Genomic DNA, 25112 nt, shown 5'->3' with positions numbered 1-25112 from the left:
TTGACCTTATGTTCATTTGAAATTTAGCATGATGACATCTCCGAGACTCTTGGGTTGAGTGAACCAGTATTCTTTGCCTTTGTTAAATATTTACTAGTCCCACCCTCACAGAATTACCTAAATCTTTCAAGTCCTGAGATTGGAAATTCTCATTTGACTTACTTGTAAAATGTTTACAGGATAACCAGGTAACCTTGGCTCCTCCATCATCTCATAACATCTTGTGATGTTGGTTGCAGTAGAAGGCAGAGTGAGCTGCTGAGGTTGCTGCTTCTGGAAATGGAAAGATCATCTCTACACTCTCCTTGAACCCAATGGAAAGCTATAAAGATTAGGTCATTAGGCTATAGCTTCATTAAAAATATCAATGATTGTATTCCGTGAATATGACTGTATGATTGTAAAAAGTGTCATTGATGCATGCCAATGCATTCTTCCTGTGCCAGCCTCTTTATCCTATCAAGATTCTAAAAAAATTGAATCTTTTATGTAGTTTTCTACCTTATGGAACACAAAAAAGGTGGTAGGCTTCTATTTTATATTTAGATAAAAAGTTATCTGTTATTATTTTTGTAACATCTAGTAAGAAACTAATTTGATAGACTTGCTACAATATCATTTTGAATTTGTTGTTGAAATAAAGCTTCTGGGAGATGACACTCCCTCAAGGCAGAAACAGAAGGATGTGAAAACCCTGAATAATTTAGAAAAATTCAGGTGGGGTAGGTAGCGTAATGGTTATGCAGAGACTCCCAAGCCTGAGGCTCTAAAGTCCTAGGTTCAATCCCCTGTACTACCATAAACCAGAGCTGAGTAGTGCTCTGGTAAAAAAAAAAAAAGAAAAGAAAAGAAAAACTCAATTTTCAACACCATCTTTTCTTCCCGTAATTAGTTAATTAATTTTTTTGGTAGAGAGGGAGAAGGAAAGGGAGAAGGAGAGGCAGAAGGAGAGGGAGAGGGAGAGGGAGAGAGGGAGAGAGGGAAAGAGGGAGAGGGAGAGAGAGAAGGAACATACCATAGTGAAGCTTCTTTCATTGTGTTGGGGGCAGAATTTAGAGCGTGGTTGTAGACATTGGCAAAGCAGTGCATTATCTAAGTGTGCTATTTTGTCAGCCCCTTCCAGTATATATATTATTATTATTCCCCCCCCACCAGGGTTATTGCTGTGCTGGGGCTTGGTACCTGCACTATGAATCCACTGTTCCTGGCAGTCATTTTTCTTTTAATTTGACAGGACAAAGAGAAATCTAGAGGGAAGGGGAAGCTAGAGAGGGAGAAAGAGAGACACTTGCAGATCTGCTTCACTGTTCATGAAAATTCCTCCCTGCAGGTGGGAACTGGGGTTTCGAACCTACATTCTTGCACAAGGTAAAATGTATGCTCTACCAGGTGTACTGCCCCCAGCCCCCTTCCAATATTTTAAACTAGAGTCTATATCTAGTTAAAATTTCTTCATATCTAAAATATGATCATTGCTGATCACAATGCCAACCTCAGAATCCAGAAGGTTCTTTTGAATCATAAAAAAAGAATAAGGACAGTAATTATAATCATACCAAATTTTCCTTGATTTGACAGTGCTGTATGAATTTTATGATTCTTGCTGTGTTCTATGCTATATCCATAGAATAATAATTGTAGGCACCGTTATTATTATTATTATTTTTATTTCTTTATTGGGGAATTAATGTTTTACATTCAACAGTAAATACAATACTTTGTACATGCATAACATTCCCCAGTTTCCCATATAACAATACAACCCCCACTCCTCTGTCATCCTTTTTGGACTTGTATTCTCCCACCCACCCCAACCCCAGAGTCTTTTACTTTGGTGCAATACACCAATTCCAGTTCAGGTTCTACTTGTGTTCTCTCTTCTGATCTTGTTTTTCAACTTCTGCCTGAGAGTGAGATCATCCCATATTCATCCTTCTGTTTCTGACTTATTTCACTTAACATGAATTTTTCAAGGTCCATCCAAGATCGGCTGAAAACGGTGAAGTCACCATTTTTTTTAAAGCTGAGTAGTATTCCATTGTGTAAATAGAGCACAACTTGCTCAGCCACTCATCTGTTGTTGGACACCTGGGTTGCTTCCAGGTTTTGGCTATTACAAATTATGCTGCCAAGAACATATGTGTACACAGATCTTTTTGGATGGATGTGTTGGGTTCCTTAGGATATATCCCCAGGAGAGGAATTGCAGGGTCATAGGGTAGGTCCATTTCTAGCCTTGTGAGAGTTCTCCAGACTGTTCTCCACAGAGGTTGGACCAATTGACATTCCCACCAGCAGTGCAGGAGGGTTCCTTTGACCCCACACCCTCTCCAGCATTTGCTGCTGTTACCTTTTCTGATGTATGACATTCTCACAGGAGTGAAGTGGTATCTCATTGTTGTCTTTATTTGCATTTCTCTGACAATCAGAGACTTGGAGCATTTTTTCATGTGTTTCTTGGCCTTTTGTATCTCTTCTGTGGTGAATATTCTGTCCATGTCCTCTCCCCATTTTTGGATGGGGTTATTTGTTATCTTGTTGTAGAGTTTGGCAAGCTCTTTATATATTCTGGTTACTAGGCTCTTGTCTGATGTATGGCATGCAAAGATCTTCCATTCTGTGAGGGGTCTCCTCTTTTGGGTAGTGGTTTCTTTTGCTGTGCAGAAGCTTTTTAATTTGATGTAGTCTCATAGGTTTATGCTTACCTTAGTCTTCTTTGTAATTGGATTCATTTCATTGAAGATGTCTTTAAAATTTATGTGGAAAAGAGTTCTGCCAATATTTTTCTCTAAGTATCTGATAGTTTGTGGTCTAACATCCAAGTTCTTGATCCACTTGGAATTTACTTTTGTATTTGGTGAAATATAGTGGTTCAGTTTCATTCTTCTTCATGTTTCAACCCATTTTTTTCCAACACCATTTGTTAAAGAGACTCATCTTTCCCCATTTAATAATCTGGGCACCTTTGTCAAAGATTAGATGTCTATAGGTGTGACGGCTTACTTCTTGGCTCTCAATTCTATTCCACTGGTCAATGTGTCTATTCATGGTCCAGTACCAAGCAGTTAGGCACCATTATTATGCATACTTAATGTAAGTACTGTAATATGCCAGGAACTGTAAGACACTTTACATATAACATCTCAGATAATCCTTTTACTTCTTCTTCTTCTAGCGTTTGCCCTTCTTCCGCAGCCAGTCAACAGCGTCAGGTTGAGCCTTATGTCTGCTTGTTGCTGGCTTTGAAAGTGACTGGGATCCATGTGGATTCAGTCGGCTAGGAAGGATGGTCAGTTTCCCCAATAAATGGGTACTCACGGGATGCACCACGAGAAGGTCGATCCAATGCATCCCATCCTTTTACTAATCTTATGAAGCAGACATATTTTTAAAAATCCTGTTGAAAACTGGAGCTTAGAGGAATGCCCTTAAATTAATGAGATTTAAGTCTAGATAATTTGGTTCCAAGCTCAGCATTCTCTTAAGCAGATCAAGATTGCTGTAGTATAATTACATTTGGTAAATGACATATGGGAATATTTGCGTATGATGTTTGAGTAGTCAGCAAACCCTGATTCCTAGACCATGGAGGATAACAGATATTTGCTGTAGTGTAAACATTACATGTGTTTCCAAATACACCAGTAAACTAAGAGATTCTATTTCTTTAATTTAGATGTACTGCTGGATGCCAAGTCTGTCAGAATTTAATCAGGTAAGATTTAGATGAATAATACTGAACTAGTTTGGCATGCTGTAATAAATAAAACAATTTGGTACAATTTTGTTATTCTCTCTTTTTCAAGATTTATTTATTGATTACAGTGAGAGAAGGAGAGAGAGCCAGAGCATCACTCTGGCACATGCGATGCTGGGGGTCAAATTCAGGGCATCTAACTCTTAAGTTCAAAGCTCTAGCCACTGTACTATATCTTTTTTTTTTTTATTTATCAGATTTATTTTTATTTATTTATTTATTTATTTATTTTTTTAAAATTTTTTATTTAAGAAAGGATTAGTGAACAAAAGCATAAGGTAGGAGGGGTACAACTCCACACAATTCCCACCACCCGATCCCCATAACCCACTCCCTCCCATGGTAGCTTTCCCATTCTCTATCCCTCTGGGAGCATAGACCCAGGGTCGTTGAGGGTTGCAGAAGGTAGAAGGTCTGGCTTCTGTAGTTGCTTCCCCGCTGAACATGGGCGTTGACTGGTCGGTCCATACCCCCAGTCTGCCTCTCTCTTTCCCTAGTAGGGTGTGTCTCTGGGGAAGCTGAGCTCCAGGACACATTGGTGGGGTCTTCAATCCTGGGAAGCCTAGCCAGCATCCTGGTGGCATCTGGAACCTGGTGATTGAAAAGAGAGTTAACATATGAAGCCAAACAATTTGCTGAGCAATCATGGATCCCAAGCTTGGAATAGTGGAGAGGAAGTGTTAGGGAGGTACTCACTGCAAACTCTAGTGTAATCCTGCTTTCAGGTATATATTTTGCAGTAGTTTATGGATACGTGTGCACATAAGCTCTCTCTCACAGAAACTGGTGTGTATCTAGGTTATGGGACTTTGTTAGAAAGTGAACTACCTGAGATGAAATTAGAGTGTACTATTAAAGGAAAGATCTCACCCGAGTAATGAAGCTGAAGGGTTGTCATTCCACACGTGAAGTCTCTGAATACAGTCTGAGGTGAAGCATGTTGAGATGGCAATCGTTGCTTTGGTTAGGTTGTGATCGGCGGATGCAATATTATTTGGTTTGGATTGGGAGATGTATACGGGAAAGTGGGCCCTATCCAAGGGTTCCAGGACTGGGGGAAGTAGGGGCTCTATAGTGAAGATGTGAGGTTCCTGCTGTCTTAGGGTTCAAAAAGACAATCAATAGTTAATATTATCATCACATTATTTGTTAATTGGGTTAACTTTGAAAAGTCCCTTTGTTATGGTTTGCTGTACAGTACCCAGTATCTTGTATATAGCTGTGCTATTGGAAGCTTCTAATCTAGTTGGTCTAGGCTTTTGAGAGAGTCCGTATATCAAATACATAGCCTATATATTAAAAAGATTCAGTTTGTGTTTTGAGAAACTTTGAGACATACAATTGATTTCCCCCTCTCATATTAATTAACTACTGATTTATATGTCTACATTTTTCTAGGAGTGTACATAAACACCATTCCCACCACCAAAGGACTGTGACCCATCCCTCCCGCCCACTCCCACCCCCCACTGGCCCAGGAAGCTACATGTCTACCCCTCACCACTGGGTTTTTACTTTGGTGCCCTACTTACAATTTGATCAGGTCCTGCTTTTAGTTTCCCTTTCAGATCTTCTAAGTCAGCTTCTGTTGATGAGTGGGATCATCCCATACTCATCTTTATCTTTCTGACTTAGTTCACTTAACATAATTCCTTCTAGCTCTGTCCAAGATGGGTCAGAGAAGGTGGGTTCATTGTTCTTCATAGCTGCATAGTATTCCATTGTGTATATATACCACAGCTTTCTCAGCCACTCATCTGGTGTTGGGCACCTGGGTTGCTTCCAGGTTTTAGCTATTATGAATTGTGCTGCTATGAACATAGGAGTACACACCTCTTTTTGGTTGGGTGTTATGGAGTCCTTGGGGTATAACCCCAGGAGAGGAATTATTGGGTCATATGGAAGGTCCATGTCTAGCCTTCTGAGAGTTTTCCAGACTGCTCTCCACAGAGGCTGTACCAATTTACATTCCCACCAGCAATGTAAAAGGGTTCCTCTGTCCCCACATCCTCTCCAGCATTTGTTGCTGCTGTCCTTTTTGATGTATGCCATTCTTACAGGAGTGAGGTGGTATCTTAGTGTTGTCTTGATTTACATTTCTCTGACAATCAGTGACCTAGAGCAGTTTTTCATATGTTTGTTAGCCTTTTGGATCTCCTCTGTGGTGAATGTTTTGTTCATTTCCTCTGCCCATTTTTGGATGGGGTCATTTGCTTTTTTGCGGCTAAGTTTGCTGAGCTCTTTATATATTTTGGTGATTAGTTTCTTGTCTGATGTCTGGCATGTGAAGATCTTCTCCCATTCTGTGAGGGGTCTCTCTGTTTGTTTAATAGTTTCTTTGGATGTGCAGAAGCTTTTCAATTTGATGTAGTCCCATTGGTTTGTTTCTGCTTTGGTCTTCCTTGCAATTGGGTTTGATTCATCAAAGATGTCCTTGAGGTGTAGGTGGGAAAGTGTTTTACCAATGTTTTCCTCTAAGTATTTGATTGTTTCTGGTCTGACATCTAGGTCTTTGATCCATTTGGAGTTGATTTTTGTTTCTGGTGAGATAAAGTGGTTCAATTTCATTCTTCTGCATGTTTCAACCCAGTTTTCCCAGCACCATTTATTGAAGAGAGCCTCCTTTTTCCATTTAATACTTTGGGCCCCCTTATCAAAGATTAGATGCCCATAGGTGTTGGGATTTACTTCTGGGCTTTCAATTCTGTTCCACTGGTCTGTGTGCCTATTTTTTTTCCAGTACCATGCTGTTTTGATGATGATGGCTTTATAATATAGTTTAAGGTCTGGGAGTGTGATGCCTCCATTTCTGTTTCTTTTCCTTAAGATGGTTTTGGCAATTCTAGGTGTTTTCAGGTTCCAGATAAATGATTGTAGTGTTTGTTCTATTCTCTTAAAGTAGCCTGGTGGAACTTTGATGGGTATTGCATTAAATTTGTATATGGCTCTGGGGAGAATATTCATTTTGATGATATTTATTCTTCCAATCCATGAGCATGGGATATCTTTCCATTTCTTGGTATCAGTTTCTATCTCCTTGAGTAGCGACTCATAGTTTTCAGTATACAAGTCTTTCACTTCTTTGGTCAACTTTATTCCTAGGTATTTGATTGATTTTGCTGAAACAGTAAATGGGAGTGATTTCTGGATGTCTTCTTCTTCAGATTTAGTGTTTGCATAAAGAAATGCCACTGATTTTTGTACATTGATTTTGTAGCCTGATACCTTGCTATATTGCCTAACAACTTCCAGTAATTTTCTACTGGATTCTTTAGGTCTTTCTATGTATACTATCATATCATCTGCAAATAGTGAGAGCTTGACTTCTTCCCTTCCAATCTGTATCCCTTTGATTTCTTTCTCTTGCCTGATTGCTATGGCAAGAACTTCCAATACTATGTTGAAGAGTAACAGAGACAGTGGACAGCCCTGTCTAGTTCCCGAACTGAGGGGGAATGCTTTCAGCTTCTGTCCATTGAGTATGATGTTGGCTGTAGGTTTGCTATATATAGACTCCACTATCTTGAGGAATTTCCCATATATTCCCATTTTTTGTAGAGTTTTGAGCATGTATGGGTGTTGGATTTTGTCAAAGGCTTTCTCTACATCTATTGAGATAATCATGTGGTATCTTTTTTTTTTTTCAAGCCTCAAATGAACCCAATGAAAAGGGGTTTATTGGTGTATTCTATTTAATTTTCCAACAGAAGTTTTAAAAAAGAGGTGTGAGATATATATTTTTCCTTTTATTGTTTTATTGAGGAGTTAATGGTTTACAGTATAGTTAACACATGGCAAGCTTTTCTCATCTTCCCATGATAGGTATCTGCAGAACAGTCTCTCCCCTCAACTTTTTAAAATTTATTATTATTATTATTTTTTAAGGAGAGTGGTTATATGAATGTAATAGGCAGCAGGAATTGTTAGAGCATGTAAATGGTCAAGGACTTTGTAAAAAGCTTCACCAATTTAAGTACTTGTAAAACACTCAATTTTCATCTGTTATATAGTTTGTTTCATTTGGACAATGAAGCCCCATGTATACATAGCACTATAGTTTGCCTGTGTCTAGCAAGTGAGATACATGCATACCAAACATCAAGATATGCTGATTTTCAGTACCATTCAGTAATTCACTCCATTTTGATACTACCAGGAGATGACATCTGATCCCACAGGGGCTCAGTTCTACAAAATTTCCCATTCCTTTTCAACTCTAGTTCTGATTGATGGGATACAGGTCAGAGATCTGTGGGACCTGCCCCTTCAGATTCTATTGCTTGGCTTCCTTCTCTCTCCAGCACCTCTGTGTCCTCCAGCCTGAAGCTCTCTGACCCCTATTCTTCTGGGATTTTATAGAGCCTCATTTCCTAGGTGTGATCGAGTGAATCACACTGACCATTTGCAATGGATTCAGCTCCCAATACCTATATTATTCTCTTCACTCAGGAAATTCTGAGGCTTTCAGAAGCTCTTTGCCAGAAATGGGAGCAGAGACAAATTTGTAATTCTTAGGAATCACGGTATTACACAGGATTGTTGGCAAAAGTAACTCTTTAGTTCAACCTAGATTTCAATAGAGATTTGCATTTTAAACTTAAGACCTGTCTGTACATTTGAACACTTGGGCATTAGAGATTAAGCGTAGGAGTTGGGGGAGGGCCCATAGCACCATGAATCAATCCTTAACACTGGGGGAGAGTTTCCATTTGGTTAACCATTTGACTTTCCTCAGCATCTTTTCACTTCTTTTTCTCCAAGGATTGTTTTGAAAATATAATATATTTTACTTTTTTTTGGAGGTCATCTGCCCAGGGAATTCATGTTGTCATCATTGTAGCATCTGCAACTTGGTGTCTGAAAAAGCATTAAGATATAAAAAAGAACAAATTTTTTAGTAACCTGGAGTCTAAAGGCAAGAATATAGCAGATGAGATTTGGGGTCTTCATTTTGGTAAAAGTTAGTAGGTCTATTTTAGGTATATTCCAAGGGCCTATGACTTTACTAATTTTTGCCTGAGCTGGATAGCTTACATGCAAGTGGGTCAAAGGTGTCATCCCAGATGATTTTTAATGTACAAATAAAGTGAGAACCACTGATGGCTTTTCTAAAATTAGGTGATTATCCAGTGTCATAAATCCAATATGAACATTAATATGAACTTGTAAATGTTGTTAGTATAGCTCACCTAGACAGTGATTTAGAAAACTGTACAAATGTTACATATACTTTCTGTGTTGAAATCTTGTGTGTTCTTTTCTGAAATTAATTTTTATTCTAAATTTAAGGTGTTGCTGTGGGCGATTAATTGGAGACCACCATGGGATTGATTATACCTGGACCATGTCAGCTGCCAGTGGTAATGAGAAGGAAAAGTGGTCTGTGGAAAAGCACACAACGAGAAGCCCTACAGATACCTTTGGCACGATTAATTTCCAAGACGGAGAGCACACCTACCACTCCAAGGTTTGCTTACAACCCCCTTTAGTTTGCCCTTTTCATAAACAGTCATCTCCCCAAACCTCTCCAAACTGCTGTCTTCAAGTGGAGGTGATGACACTGCCAGGCTTTATTTTTCCCTAAAGTGACCCATGTTATCAACCTCTAGACAAAAACAACCTGACTTTTCTCTTTCCTTAGGCCTGAGGAGCATGTAGCTTTTTGGAGTGTGTATTGTTCTAATTTGTGTTTGACCTCTTTCAGCAAACTTTTCGACTCTGCAGAAGGGCATTGACCTTTCTGAGAATTGCCAAAGGGCTGCCCTTTCCTTAAGGAATACAGAAAAATTATTACCAAAAAACCAAGATTTAGCTGAATCATGGTCCCAGCAGCTTGTGTCTATTGATGCCTCTTTTTTTATTGTCTCTAACATGGTGTTCACACATTTATTTGCATAGTGACTTTAAAAATTTTTTTTATTTACTTTTTTTCCATTTTGTTGTCATTTTTTTATTGTTGTTGTAGTTATTATTGTCGTTGTTATTTCTTTTTTTTTATTAATTTTATTTTTGAGAGAGATGCAGGGAGAGAGAGAGAGAAACACCAGAGCACTGCTCAACTCAGGCTTATGGTGGTGCGGGGGGGATTGAACCTTGGATTTAGGAGCCTCAGGCATGAAAGTCTGTTTGCATAACCATTATGCTGTCTCCCCCACCCTGTTGTTGTTATTGATGTTGTTGTTTTTAGATAGGACAGAGAGAAATGGAGAGAGGAGGGGAAGACAGAGAGGAGGAGAGAAATATAGACACCTGTAGACGTGCTTCACCGCCTGTGAAGCAATTCCCCAGCAGGTGGGGAGCCGGGGGCTCAAACTGGGATCCTTAGGCTGGTCTTTGCGCTTCGTGCCACCTGCGCTTAATCCACTGTGCTACTGCCTGACCCCCGCATTGTGACTTTTTATGTGGCAGGGAGATTGAGCCCTGGGCCTGATGCATGCACATTAGTAGTGAGTCACCTCCAGATGCAACCTTTCTCCACTTTTACTATGAGAGAAAGAGAGTGAGTGCAAAAATATATCTCCATGGTCCTCAGAGTCCCTTGTGGTTCCTGGGTGAATCTGGGTCTCAGATTCTGGCTGCTGAGCCTGAGCTGCCTTCCTGGGACAGTCCCTGATTTGCATGGTATCAACAGGCTAGTCTTTTTTTTTTTTTCCAAATATGGTAGCTAATGATGGCTTTATTAGAGGGAACTTTTCCTGGGAAAATGCTCAGGGAGCAGAATCTACTGTACTCTGTAGTGTAGTCATCACTTGGATGGACTGGAATTGTAATAAAACAAAAACTTCATCATATTTTTTTACAATAATTTAGGTTCGTAGTTATTAATCCTTTTACATTTAACTTTTTGTTACTTTTTGTGTTAATGTCATTACATGGCAAACACAACAACAACAAAATTGCCACCATTTTTTCCACTTTAATGCTTTCAGAAGCCTGTATGTAATTTTCCCCTTAGGTTTTAGTCTTTCTTCTTTAACCATTATACTTATAATCTCATTCACTTACATATTTTTCATTCAGTCAACAGAGCATATGGTCCATGTACATCAACACTGTTTAGAGTCTAGTAGGTGAAACAAAAAAAATATACAGTTTCTTAAGGGTGAGGATGACAGGGAAAGGAATTTTGCATTTTTTGAGATAATGAAATGACTTAACATCTCTTTCTCCCCTCTCTCTTTGATATATATATATATATATATATATATATATCAAATATATATATATATATATATATATATATATATATATTTTTTTTTTTTTCCCTCCAGGGTTATTGCTGGGCTCGGTGCCTGCACCATGAATCCACCGCTCCTGGAGGCCATTTTTTCCCCCTTTGTTGTAGCCTCGTTGTGGTTATTATTATTGCCATTGTTGATGTTGTTCATTGTTGGATAGGACAGAGAGAAATGGAGAGAGGAGGGGAAGACAGAGAGGGGGAGAGAAAGATAGACACCTGCAGATCTGCCTCACCGCCTGTGAAGTGATTCCCCTGCAGGTGGGGAGCCGGGGGCTCGAACCGGGATCCTTACGCCGGTCCTTGTGCTTTGCGCCACATGTGCTTAACCCACTGCGCCACCACCCGACCCCCTGATATATGTTTTTATGCAGTTTTCTGTATTTGAAACAGAGAAAAAAAGAAAAGGAAAGTCATCTAAAAGGGGAGATAGTTCAAAGGTGACTAAAAGGCGGTGAAGAATCTGGTGTCTGATCAGGTAGGAGAGAAGCCTGCATGTAGAACAGTCTGTGTGCAAGCCAAGGAAGTGCATTCAGGACAGCTGAAACCACGCTCAAGTACATTTCCTGATCCCTGATACAGATCATGCTTAGTACCGGGTTCCCATGACATCCTGTGTGCCTGACTGCATTTCATTTGATACTTCAGAACAGAAGAGGCTTATATTTAAGTCTAGAATCCCACTTTTTACTTTTTTGAACAGTAGGAAGCCTTGTGAGAGTTGGTTAGTCTTCTTATTTGTGGTTAGTATTCCTCCTCTTAGTTGTTTATCTTTCCATCTCACTCCTCAAAGGATTTCAGAGTCTCTGCCAGTAGGATTCTAGCTAAGGGAGTTAATCTATCTAGGAGAAGGAAGAGAAAGGAAAGATCATTAACCTTTAGCATTGTCTCCTGTTGGTCTTTTGAGGTTAAGAATCTAGTGCTGACAATTTAGTTATAGTAGTTTATCCTGAAATTTAAAGAATTGTCTTTTTAAAATTTATTATTGGTTAGAGATAGACATTGAGAGAGGAGGAGGAGATAGAGAGACAGAGAGACACCCGCAGCCCTGCTTCACCACTTGTGAAGCTTCTCCCCTGCAGGTGGGGACCAGGGGATTGACCTGGGTCCTTGCACACTGTAATGTGAGTGCTTACTTAACCAGGTGTGCCACTGACTAGTCCCAGGAATTATCTTCTAGGACTGAAGGAATTTATAATTAAAAGAGAGGTACAACTTGGAGAAAGAATTGGAGTAGGAAAGGGGTGAATTAAACCAGTTTTCTCCTGTGCCTCACCCTTCTTTAAAGGCTTATTTATTTGAGAGAGAGAGAGAGAGAGAGAGAGAGAGAGAGAGAGAGAAAGAGAAAGAGAAGGGGAGAAAGAGAAGAGAAGGAACACCAGAGCATCACTCTGGCATATATGATGCTGGAGATCAAACTTGAGTCTTCCTTTTGGGAGTCCTACATTTTTCCACTGGACCATTTCCTGGGCCACTCCTAATTTATGGTTTCTTATTGCTCTTATTTTTTTCTGTAAATATGATTTATTCTTCTGTTGTTGGCTTATGCTTGAGGATGGCAAACTGATTTCTTTTTTAAATTTTTTAATATTTATTTATTTTCCCTTTTGTTGTCCTTGTTTTTTTTTATTGTTGTAGTTATTGATGTTGTTGTTGTTATATAGGACAGCGAGAAATGGAGAGAGGAGGGAAAGACAGAAATGGGGAGAGAAAGATAGACACCTGCAGACCTGCTTCACCGTCTGTGAAGCGACTCCCCTGCAGTTGGGGAGCCGGGGTCTGGAACCAGGATCCTTATGCAGGTCCTTGCACTTCACACCATGTGCACTTCACTGCCTGACTCCAGCAAACTGATTTCAATATGATTTTAAGGGTCTGTTTGTAGTGGTTAATAATAATAATAAATTTAAAATAATAATAATACATTTTTAAAAATATAATTCTTAAAATTTCAGGATAAACCACTTTATTCCAGTGGTCCGCTGGAAAAATCTAGTCAGATATTATAATCTTAGATAAAAATGCAAAATTATAACTGTCTATATTTGTAACATACTATAGAAATTTTCCCTGAAAGTATAGTCTTTATATTTGTATACATTTGCCCATTTTTTCTATGGTTCCATCTTCTCTTCCTTCCCAAGTCTCTCTCTCTCTCTCTCACACACATACACATACACACACACACACACACACACACACACACACACACAGAGACACACACTTATTAATTACTACATCCACTGTTTTTTTTAAAAGAAGTTTGTTTATTTTAAATATATTTTTATTTATTATTGATAGAGATAAAGAGAAATGGGTGGAGAGAGGAGAGAGAGACAAAGAGACACATGCAGCCCTGCTTCACCACTTGTGAAGCTCTCCCTCGGCAGGGGGGGACCAGGGGTTTAAAGCTGGGTCCTTGTGCACTGTGCTGTGTGTTCTTAACCAGGTGCGCCACCACCTGGCCTCACCAATTGATATTTCATTTATGTGGACAGGAACTTTAAAAAAAGATCACTGACATTTCCTTTCAAGTTCTGACCCCTTTTACTGCTCTGCTATTCGCTAAATGTTTCTGTACTTGGCACATGTTTTTCACTACTTTATATACAATGTGTGTGTATCTGCCTTTCAGTATATTAGAACTTCTTATGATACAAAAGTGGATCACCTGTTACATCTGATGTTGAAGGAGTGGAAAATGGAGCTACCAAAGCTGGTGATCTCCGTGCATGGGGGCATCCAGAACTTTAAGATGCTCTCTAAGCTGAAAAAGATCTTCAGTCAAGGTTTGGTCAAAGCTGCAGAGACCACAGGAGCCTGGATAATAACTGAAGGCATCAACACTGGTAAAACCCAAACTGTTGTTTTACTCTCTTTTGAATTTCCCTTTCTTTTATCACTTTATTGGGCCTGGGGGGGGTGTTAATGGTTTACAGCATAGTTGTTGACACATGAGTATAATTGCTCATCTCCTGTTTTGCAGGAGTCTGCAAAAATACTTTCACCTGCAACTTGGGTCCTTTTCCACCATTATGCACCAGGACCTTGACCCCTATGCCCCACCCTCCTTCCCCTTTTGCTTTGGTGCAATCCACCTGAATTTCTCTTTCTAACTATGCTTTGGGCAGTGCAGCAAATCTTTGCTTTGCATCAATCACAGGGAATTTGGTGGCATAAAAGAGGAAGATTAAGAACACAGTGACTGGGGGACCGGGAGGTATCACAGCAGGTTAAGTGTACATGGCACATAGCTCACAGAGTGGCATAAGGATCTCCCATGTTTGAGCCCCCGGCTCCCCACCTGCAGGAGGGTCGCTTCACAAGAGGTGAAGCAGGTCTGCAGGTGTCTATCTTTTTCTCTGTCTCCCCTCCTGTCTCGATTTCTTTTTGTCCTATCCACCAACAATGACAGCAACAACAAGGGCAACAAAAGGGAAAAAAATAGCCTCCAGGAGCAGTGGACTCATGGTGCAGGCAACGAACCCCAGTGATAACCCTGGAGGCAAAAAAAAAAAACAAAACCAAAAAACATTGATTGGACAATAACCCTAGATGAATCTTAAGTCTTTTTTTAAATTTTATTTATAAAATGAAACACTGAAAAACCATAGGATAAGAGCAGTATAACTCCACACAGTTCCCACCACCAGAACTCCGTATCCCATCTCCTGCCTTGATAGCTTTCCTAGTCTTTATCCCTTTGGGAGTATGGACCAGGATCATTATGGGTTGCAGAAGGTGGAAGGTCTGGCTTCTGTAATTGTTTCCCCGCTGAACATTGGTGTTAACAGGTCGATCCATACAGCCTGTCTCTTTCTTTCCCTAGTGGGGTGGGCCTTTAGGGAAGTGGGGCTCCAGGACACATTGGTGGGGTCATATGCTCAGGGAAGTCCAGTTGGCATCATGTTAGCATCTAGAACCTGGTGGCTAAAAGAAAGAGTTAACATATGAAGCCAAACAAATTGTTGACTAATCATGAACTTAATGGCTGGAATAGTTCAGATGAAGAGTTGGGGGGGTCTCCGTTTTTTAGATAGTTAGTAGGCCTATTTTAGTTATATTACAAAAAAAACATGACTATACTAGTTTTTTTCTTCTTTTTTTTCCTGAGCCTGATATCTGATATGCCGGTGGATCCAAGTTATTGTCTGGGGAGATGATGTCATGGCTGGAAAAAAAAGGGCTAGAAAGCTGGATCAAGGAAGAGAGTAGCTCCCAAATATGAGAAAGGTGTATAAATATTATTGATTGTAAACTCCATCGATTTGATGTGATCTGGGGCCCATATTCCGCTTTGGAGCCTATGTGACCTCTGCATCTCTGTAGATCTGAGCTAAATCTTCTTGTAATCTCTTTCTCTCTCTTCCTCTCTCTGTCTCTGGGGTTTCACTGCTCCAAGTTGACTTCTTAAAATAATAAGAGAGATAAGAGAGAGGGGAAATATATTACCACACTGAAGCTCTCCCCAGTGCGCTGAGGAATGGTCTTAAACCTTGGCCCAGCACCTGACAGAGCAGGCAAACCATCCAGATGAATTAGCTTGTGTGCCTGCTTGAAAATGGGTTTTTACTTTTGTCAAAATATAATATTTTTTAGCAGATCTTTGAGTAAAATTATAAGAAAGAGGTTTTCATAAATTTCTACAATCTTAGAAACAACATGGACTTCTAGCAAGTGTGTGGCATGCTGGTGTGGATGTTGGTGAAACTCAGGGAACCCTGGGCAGAGGCTCAGACACTGGAGACAGGGTAGGTTCAGTGGCACACTGAGTGTGCTGGGCATGAGGCAGTACTGGCACGTCATTTCCTTCTCCATTTCTTCTTCTTTTTTAAAAATTTTAGACATGCACACGCACACACATACACATACACACATACACACAGACACACACACACACACACACACACACACACACACACACACAGAGAACACCAGAGCATCACTCTGGCACATGTATTGCCAGGTATGGAATTCAGGGTTACATGCTTAAGAGTCCGATGCTTTATCTACTTCTTCACTGCCTGGATCACATTTATTTACTTATTTGTTTATTTACATGAGAAAAAGAGAAAGAGAGAGACAGGGAATTAGAATATCATTCTGGAACATGTGATACCATGGATGGACCTTGAGTTCTCATGTTAGAGAGCCCAAATGCATTATATACCTGTTGGGCCACCTTTAAAGCTTTGAAATAAATTATTGACACCTACTCTCTAGCTATCCAATTTATTTTTTAATATATTTAATTTTAATGTAATTAGTTTGCATAGAGACAGATATTGAGAGAGAAGGTAAGATGCATAAGGAGAGAGACACCTTCACCCTTATCACTGCTCATGAAGCTTCCTCCCTGAAGGTAGGGACCAGAGGATTGAACTCAGGCCTTCTGTACTCTAAAGTACTCTAGATGAGTCACCAGCTGGCCCCACTATATCATTTTCAGGTGGAATTTTTCTCCTCCAACATAAAACTGTTTTGTACCAAAAGTTAATTCGTGTGTATATATGGTCACCTTAACCAAACATCCTAGTTAGCTCTCTGGATAGCACTAGTTATAGCTTCTATCTTGCATTTTGGGGGCTGGAGATGCAGGATATCATGGAAACATGACTCCAGAAAATGCAGGATATCAGGAAACATGACTCCAGAAAATGAGTGTGATGTCTGGCTGAGAACTTGGAATTGACTTTCCTAAGTAGATGCACTCTGGGAGTGGAGCGGCCCAGCAAAAGCCTTTCCTTTTTGACCAGGACAACTTTTATGTTTCACTGACTTGTATACTGACTTGTATATCCCTTGAGAACTGGCACCTAGGATCCTCATCTTACTAGCCTCAGAACTGCTAAGTTTTTTTTTTTTTTAACCAAAGCACTGCTCAGCTCTGACTTATGGTGGTGCAGGGAATCCCCTGGGACTCTGCCTTTTTGTCTATTGTAAAAAAAAAAAAAAAAGTATAGATGTTCAGCCTTCCATAAAGCTACCGGGACAGAACTTATGAAAGGTATCTACTATGCATTCAGGGATGAGATACAGTGGCACCATAAATGCTCCTCTCTTATTCATCTACTACTAAGCTGCAGCTTCTCCTCTTTGCTTTACTTCTCTCCCTTTGTGTCGGATGTTCTAGCCAACACTTCTATTAAGTTCTGTCCATCAGACACAGATATACAGTGAAGCATTACTGACTAGAACTGCTCACTTTTGTCTCCTGTTTTCTATGGTGCTTTACTTCCCACAGCATGGGTGGCATCTTCCTATGCTGCGTTACAGGCTAGGTAATGAGGAGTGTGTCTCAGCTTTGTCTTCTTCTTCCCTCTCTCTCTCTTTCTCTCTCTCTCTCTCTCTCTCTCGCCTCCAGGGTTATTGCTGGGGCTCAGTGCCTGCACCATGAATCCACTGCTCCTGGAGGTCATTTTTCCCCCTTTTTGTTGCCCTTGTTGTTGTAGCCTTGTTGTGGTTATTATTGTTGTTGATGTTGTTTGTTGTTGGATAGGACAGAGAGAAATGGAGAGAGGAAGGGAAGGCGGAGAGGGGGAGAGAAAGATAGACACCTGCAGACCTGCTTCACCACCTGTGAAGCAACTCCCCTGAAGGTCTCTCTTTTAATTTAATTAATTAACTAATTAATTAATTACCAGAGCACTGCTCAGCTCTGGCTTATGGTGGTGCAGGGGATTGAACCGGGGACTTTGGAGCCTCAGGCATGAAAGTCTCTTTGCATTACCATTATGCTATCTACCCCTGCCTTCTCAGCTCTCTTGCTATAAACCATGAGTTTCATATCTGCCTAAGCATTGTGCTATAGGTGCTGATCTAGCTCCCCCCTAAACCAAATAAAAGAAGCAAATAAATGGAAAAACAAGCAAATAAAAAAAACTAAAGCAAAATAAACCCAAGGGTGTTTGCCCTGCCACTAATGTGTAACCGGGTAATTACTCTTGCACACATTATTGAGATGATTATTGCCTCACATTCTTGGAAGAAAATAAAGATGGTGAAGTCCTAAGTCCATAGTATAGTACATAGATTATTCCCAGTTTAAAAAGAAAAAAGGGAGTAGGAGTTTAGCAATAAAAAGAAGAAGAAAATAAAAAGGTAGAAATAGTCAAGACTTTTTTTTCTTGGAATAACTAGCTGTATTAATGCTTCCTTTTATTTACTATTTTTTAGTTTTAACATATTTTTGTTTAGGAATAATTAAGGAATATAAATACAATAGTGTGAAGAATATTGAAATAGCCTCATGAACACACAAAATGAGAGATGAGACATGTTTTTTGTTTTTTTTTTCTTTCCCTCATTGCTCTTTCTTCACTGCTTTGGGTTGATTTTGTTTTCCAGATAAAGGGAAAGGTGGAAGGGGGGAAGACACACCACTAAATGTATCTTCTACCTTCCCCATGTGGTAAAGGCTGGGCTTGAACCTGGCTCACATGCACAACAAATTAGGCAACCCCCAGGTGAGCTATCTTGATGGCCAGACTTGATACTTGCTTTCTTTATTAATATAAGCTTCATATTTATTTCAATAGTACTTGCCTGCCTGCCTAACCCCCCGCCCCCGTAGTTACTGTAGCTCAGTGGCTGTGTGATAAAGTCAGTACTCCCAGCTGCCACATTTTATTTCTTTTCTTTTCCTATCTTTTCTTTTTTACTTGATAGGACAGAGAGAAATTGAGAGGGAAGGGCAAGACAGGGAGAGAGAAAGACTGACAGATACCTGCAGCAGTGCGTTACTACTTGTGAAGTTTTTCCCCAGTAACTGAAGACTGGGAGCTTTTACCCAGGTCCTTGTACTTGATAACATATGTGCTTAATCAGGTCCCCCACTGTCCATTTCCCAGCACTTGCTTTTCTCAAAAGGCTCTATCTGTATCCCATTAAGTTGGAATGGTGAGTAGCCAACATTTTTCTAGCTACAACTCCTTAGGGTCTGAGGACACAGGAGCATCCCCAAAACCAGCAGCTCAATTTGTTGGGAATCAGATGTCAGGTCCTACCTTATTCCAGGAGAATCAGAGTCTACATTTTGATAACATACCTAGAATTGTTTTTCTAAGTATCCAGGTTTTAAAGTGTGTGTGTGTGTATGTGTGTGTGTGTGTGTGTGTGTGTGTGTGTGTGTGTGTGTGTGTGTGTGTGTGTGTGAGAGAGAGAGAGAGAGAGGGAGGGAGAGAGAAAGGGAGAGACCCCCAGAGCCCTGCTCAGCTGGCTGATGATGCATGGATTGAGCAGGGAGCCCCTGTGTTCTGAGTTCTTTCCCTGCATGTCTCCCCTGCCCACCATCCAATTTTTCTACATATGTTTGGATATGCAAAGCTCCCTTTACCAGAGTATCTACAGGGTAAATCTACCTGGTGGTTCTATCTGCCTGTGCTTCTAGAGAGACTTTCTGACATTTGCTTAAATACAATGTCACAAGCCTTTAGAATCTACCATGCATCAAGCTTTACACAGACACTGTGGATGAAAACTGAGCACATTATAGGTCTGGGTTTAGTGACAAGGGATGGACTATCAAAAGGTAGACAATTAACTAAGACTTGATGCCAAATTAGAAGAATGTAAACAGAAATTATCCAAAAGAGAGGGAAATTGCTCAGTTGATGAAGTTAGTGATAGGACAAAAGGCATCAAAAAGAAGGAAGCCATAATATTTAAAACTAATTCCTCTTAACCCGTGACTTTTCCTAATAGTGGCTTTTTGCATATAAAGTGCTTTTCTATGCCTCTTCCAGCAGTCGTAGAATTTTGTGTGATTTGAGTTAAATGTTTTATGTCTGAACTACTACTGTTCTTCACAGGAGTCTCCAAGCAAGTAGGGGATGCCCTGAAAGCCCATTCCTCTCAGTCCCTGAGGAAAATCTGGACGGTGGGAATTCCTCCCTGGGGTGTCATTGAGAACCAGCGAGACCTCATTGGGAAAGATGTAAGTCAATGATTCAAAACAAAAGGAAGTGAACATGCGTCTGAGTGCCAGTTTTGTATAAATCCTGGATATCTAACAGACATTCTGTTCCTAGAGAAATAGATGGCTGCTCTTGATGAAAAATAGTATCAAGAGGCCACATTCTGAGATGGAAGAGAACACTTTGATTTTTCTGGTCAGATAATACTTCTACCAAACTAATAATAATGTACTAAAATGTAACTAACTATTCCTCTAGTGTTCATTTAAGTGGTTGCCTGATTTTCACTTTTATATAAAAATGATATTAATGTTGTGATAAGATATGTACTTTTTTTTTTTCTTTTTTTACCAGAGCATTGATCATCTCTGATTTGTGGTGGTGCAGGAGATTGAACCTGGACTTTAGGGACTCAGGCATGAGAGTCCCTTTGCATAATTATTATGTTGTCTACCCCTCCAAACTTTTAAACATTTTAAAAAAATTAAAAAAAATTATTTACAAAATGGAAATATCGATAAGACCATAGGACAAGAGGGGTACAATTCCACACAAATTCCCACCACCAGAATTCCATATCCCATCCCCTCCCTTGAAAGCTTTCCTATTCTTTATCCCTCTGGGAGTATGGACTCATGATCAGTATGGAGTGCAGAAAGTGGAAGGTTTGGCTTCTGTAATTGCTTCTCCACTGAACATGGGCATTGGCAGGTTGATTCATACTCCCCGCCTATCTCTGTCTCTTTCCTTAGTGGGGCAAGGCTCTGGGGAGGCAGGGCTCCAGGGCACATTGGTGGAGTCATCCTCCCAGGGAAGTCAGGTTGACATCTTGGTAGCAATTGGGACCTGGTGACTGAAAATGAATTAAGATATAAAGTAGAACAAATTGTGGACTAATCATGAATGTAAAGGCAATAATATTACAGATGAAGATTGGGGGAATCTCCATTTTTGAAAAAGCTAGTAGGTCTATTTTAAGTGTATTCCAAGGGGCCTATGACTTTACTAGTTCTTTTTTAAATATTTATTTATTTCCTTTTTGTTGCCCTTGTTGTTTTTATTGTTGTTGTAGTTATTGTTGATGTCATTGTTGTATAGGACAGAGAGAAATGGAGAGAGGAAGGGAAGACAGAGAGGGGGAGAGAAAGTCAGACACCTGCAGACCTGCTTTACTGCCTGTGAAGTGACTCCCCTGCAGGTGGGGAGCCAGGGGCTCAAACCGGGCTCCTCACGCTGGTCCTTGCGCTTGGTGCCATGTGCGCTTAACCCGCTGTACTACTGCCCGACTCCCGACTTTACTAGTTTTTTTTTTCTTTGCCTGAGCCTGACAGCTAACATACAGGTGGGCCCAAGGTATTTTCTGGGGAGATGGTGTCATAGTTGGAAGAAGGACTAGAAAGCTGGATCAGGGAAGAGAGCAGCTCTGAAATATAGGAAAAGTATATATATTGTTAACTGTACACCCATTGATTTGATCTGGGGCCCATATTCAGCATAGGAGCCTATGTAACTTCTGTATCCCTGTAGGTCTGAGCTCATATTCTGTGGTCATGGCTAGGAACATTCCAGGCTAATTTCAGGATCCATCTTTCTCGAGTGGTAGAGTATGCTGCCCTACCTCCCTTTGGAGAACTAAATAGTCCCTGCCACTGTTGATCCACATTGAAGGCAAGGTGCCGTAGGGGCCCACAAAGAGGTCCATTATTCTACCTACCCCCCCCAGCCCCACACTTTTTCCCTTCTTTATTTAATTAATTAATTAATTAATTTATTTATGCTACCAAGGTTATTACTGGAGCTTGGTGCCTGCATGATGAGTCCACCAGTCCAGGTGGCCATTGTTTTCTTCTTTCAATTTTATTTGACAGAGAAGGAGAGAGGGTTGTGGAGGAGAGAGCATAATGGTTATGCAAAGAGACTCTCAACCCTGAGGCCCCAAGTTCCAAATTCATTTCCCAGCACCACCATAAACCAGAGTTGAGTAGTGCTCTGGTAAAACAGAACAAAATAAAACCAACCAACCAACCACCCACCCACCCAACCAACCAAACCAAACAAAGAGATACCTTCTGACCTGCTTCACCTCTTGTGAAGTGTTTGCTCCCCCTCCCCACCACAGGTGAGTCCTGGAGGTTTTTCAAGTTCTTGTGCATGGAATGTGTGTGTTCTGCTGGGTGCACCACTGCCCGGCCCCTAGACCCTTCTTTAGCCGCATTGTTGTACTATAATAGCCATGCTTGTGGTCCAGCGGACATGTCTTATTGAGCATGATGTGCATGGGAGTTTTCAACTCCAGTGTAATTCTTATGTAGTTCAGTTGTGGACTTACATAGAACCAGCGAGGCATGATAGACCCACATATTGTTCCACATAAAAGGTAAATTAAAGGTAGTAATGTTAAGTGGAATAAGTCAGAAACAGAAGGATGAATATGGGATGATCTCATTCTCAGGCAGAAGTCGAAAAACAAGATCGGAAGAGAAAACACTAAGCAGAACCTGGGCTGGAGTTGGTGTATTGCACCAAAGTAAAAGACTCTGGGGTGGGTGGGGGAAAGGGGAGAGTACAGGTTCTGGAAAAGGGTGACAGAGGACTTAGTGGGGGTTGTATTGTTATGTGGAAAACTGAGAAATGTTATGCATGTACAAACTATCGTATTTACTGTTGAATGTAAAAAATTAATTCCTCAATAAAGGAAAAAAAAAAGGTGGAGGAGATAGCGTCATACTTATGCAAAACAAACAAGCAAAAAACAAACAAACCATTCATGCTTGTGACACCAAAGGCCCCAGACTAAATCCTCAGCACCACTATAAGCCAGAGCTGAGTGACATTCTCTAGTGTTAAAAAAAAGATAATTTGAAAAACAAACAAATAAACAAACAACTAGGTAGTTGAACACCCAGTAGAGCACACACATTACAGTGTACGAAGACCCAGGTTTGAGCCTCTCAATTCTCCACCTACAGCGGGAAAGTTTCATGAGCAGTGAATCAGGTTTGCAGGTGTTTCTTCTTTCTTTCTTCTTCTCTACCCCTCTTGCTTCTGCATTTTTACCTCTCTCTCTATTTATATGAAAGCAAATAAACAACAGAATCAAAAAGCAAACTAAGCCTCAAGTTGATCCTCATCAGAGCTGAATTAAAGAGTACTATTTTAGGGAGCAAATCTTATTTCATGTTTTAGAAAATAATTTAAAAAGTATTATGTATTTCTTTTTTCCCCCTTTTGTTTCCCTTGTTGTTTATCATTGTTGTGGTTTTTATTGTTGTTGTTGTTATTGCTGTCATTGTTGTTGGATAGGACAGAGAGAAATGGAAAGAGGAGGGGAAGACAGAGAAGGGGAGAGAAAAACAGACACCTGCAGACCTGCTTCACTGCCTGTGAAGAGACCCCCCTGCAGGTGGGGAGCCAAGGGCTCGAACCAGGATCCTTACGCTGGTTCTTGCGCTTTGCACCATGTGCACTTAACCACCCAGTCCCCTATGCATTTCTTTTAAAATATTTTAGTTATTTTGAATAGAGACTGAGAGAAATTTAGAGGGAAGGAGGGAGATAGAGATGGAGTGGGGGGAGCAGAGGTAGAGACAAATAACACCTACAGGACTTCCCACAAAGGTAGGGAGCTGGAGCTTGAACCCAGGTCCTTGTGCACTGTCACATGTGCACTTACAGCCCCCCCTCTCCCTCCGGCTGTCTCGCAGGTGGTATGTCTGTACCAGGCTCTGGGCAACCCCCTCAGCAAGTTCACTACTCTCAACAGCATGCACTCGCACTTCATCCTGGCCGATGATGGCACTGTGGGCAAGTATGGAAATGAAATGAAGCTCAGGAGGAGCCTGGAGAAGTATCTCTCTCTGCAGAAGATACACAGCCGTGAGTATTGGGACATGCCAGCAAGCCCTGTGGTGGGGGAGGAAGCTCCCACCAACTCTGCCTGAAGCTGACTCCTGTACCCATTGTCAAAAGGAGTCAGGAGGGCCAGGCGGTGAGCACACCTATTACCAAGTGCAAAGATCTGGGTCCAGAGTCCCCAGTCTGCACCTGTGTGTGTGTGTGTGGAAGCTTCAGGAGTGGTGAAGCAGGGCTGCAGGAGTCTCTGTCTCTTTAATTTTAATTAATTAATTAATTAATTGGATAGAGACAGCCAGAAAATGACAGGGAAGGGTGTGATAGAGAGGGAAAGAGAGACACACCTGCAGCACTATTTCACCACTCACAAAACATTCCCCCTGCAGGTGGGGACTGGGCTTGCACATTGTAATGTGTGTTCACCTAGGTGTGCCACTACCTGGGCCCTCTCTTTCTTTCTCTCTCTCTCTTTATTAAATATTAAATTCTGTGTCTTTTAGGAAAAAAATTGTACTATCTTTATTAATTTATTGGATAGAGACAGCCAGAAACTGAGAAAAAAGGAGGAGACATAGAGGGAGAGAGACAAAGACACCTGCAGCCCTGCTTCATCACTTGGAAAGTTTTCCCCTTGCAGGTGGGGGACCAGGGGCTTGAGCCTGGGTCCTTGTGCATTGTAATGTGTGCTCAACCAGGTGCACCACCACCTGCCCCCCTCTTTCTCTATCTCCCTCTTCCCTCTGAATTTCTCTATCTCTATCCAATAAATAAATACATAAAATAAATAAGATAACAAAGACTTAGGTGTGGAAATTGGGTTGTTTGGTGGAAAGCAGGCTTTGTGACCTTGTTTTGTGCTTTCTGACAGGTTCACGACAAGGCGTTCCTGTGGTGGGACTGCTGGTGGAGGGTGGACCCAACGCCATTCTGTCTGTGTGGGAGACTGTGAGAGACGGGGACCCCGTAGTAGTCTGCGAGGGCACCGGCAGGGCTGCCGACCTCCTGGCCTTCACCCATAAACACCTGGCTGATGAAGGGTGAGTTGGCCTCACTTCATGGCTGAAATGTTCGATTAAATTAAAACAATATTTTATTAATTTTGAGTAGAGACAGGTATCAAAAGGAGTGGAGCAGATAGAGAGGGAGAGATAAAGAGAGACACCTGCAGCCCTGCTTCACCAGTAGTGACACTTCACCCCTGCAAGTGGGGAGGAGCGGAGGCAGGAGCATGGGTCCTTGAGCACTGTGTGTTCTCTACCACGTGCATCACCATCCATCTCCAAGTTCAACTGCCCATAGTGAAAATAGCAGGAATGAAAGTAGTTGACACGCTTGCACTTGTACAGCATAG

General features: G+C 40.9%; 1 protein-coding gene across 2 annotated transcripts in view; it reads left to right on the top strand.

Moving 5' to 3' along the window:
* TRPM6 (transient receptor potential cation channel subfamily M member 6) overlaps positions 1-25112 on the top strand; it is a 146818-nt gene that overhangs the window by 75526 nt on the left and 46180 nt on the right. The window contains exons 5-10 of one of the 2 annotated variants that reach the window (XM_060199294.1): positions 3677-3715; positions 9047-9224; positions 13630-13843; positions 19805-19929; positions 23614-23785; positions 24630-24798. In XM_060199294.1, coding sequence (XP_060055277.1) covers positions 3677-3715; positions 9047-9224; positions 13630-13843; positions 19805-19929; positions 23614-23785; positions 24630-24798 — 897 coding nt within the window. Of the gene's footprint in view, positions 1-3676; positions 3716-9046; positions 9225-13629; positions 13844-19804; positions 19930-23613; positions 23786-24629; positions 24803-25112 lie in introns of those variants that run through there. The other variant, XM_060199295.1, reaches the window with a different exon arrangement.

Source organism: Erinaceus europaeus, chromosome 10 (assembly GCF_950295315.1).
Source record: "Erinaceus europaeus chromosome 10, mEriEur2.1, whole genome shotgun sequence".
NCBI lineage: Eukaryota > Metazoa > Chordata > Mammalia > Eulipotyphla > Erinaceidae > Erinaceus > Erinaceus europaeus.
This window is presented reverse-complemented; position numbering and strand designations above follow the sequence as displayed.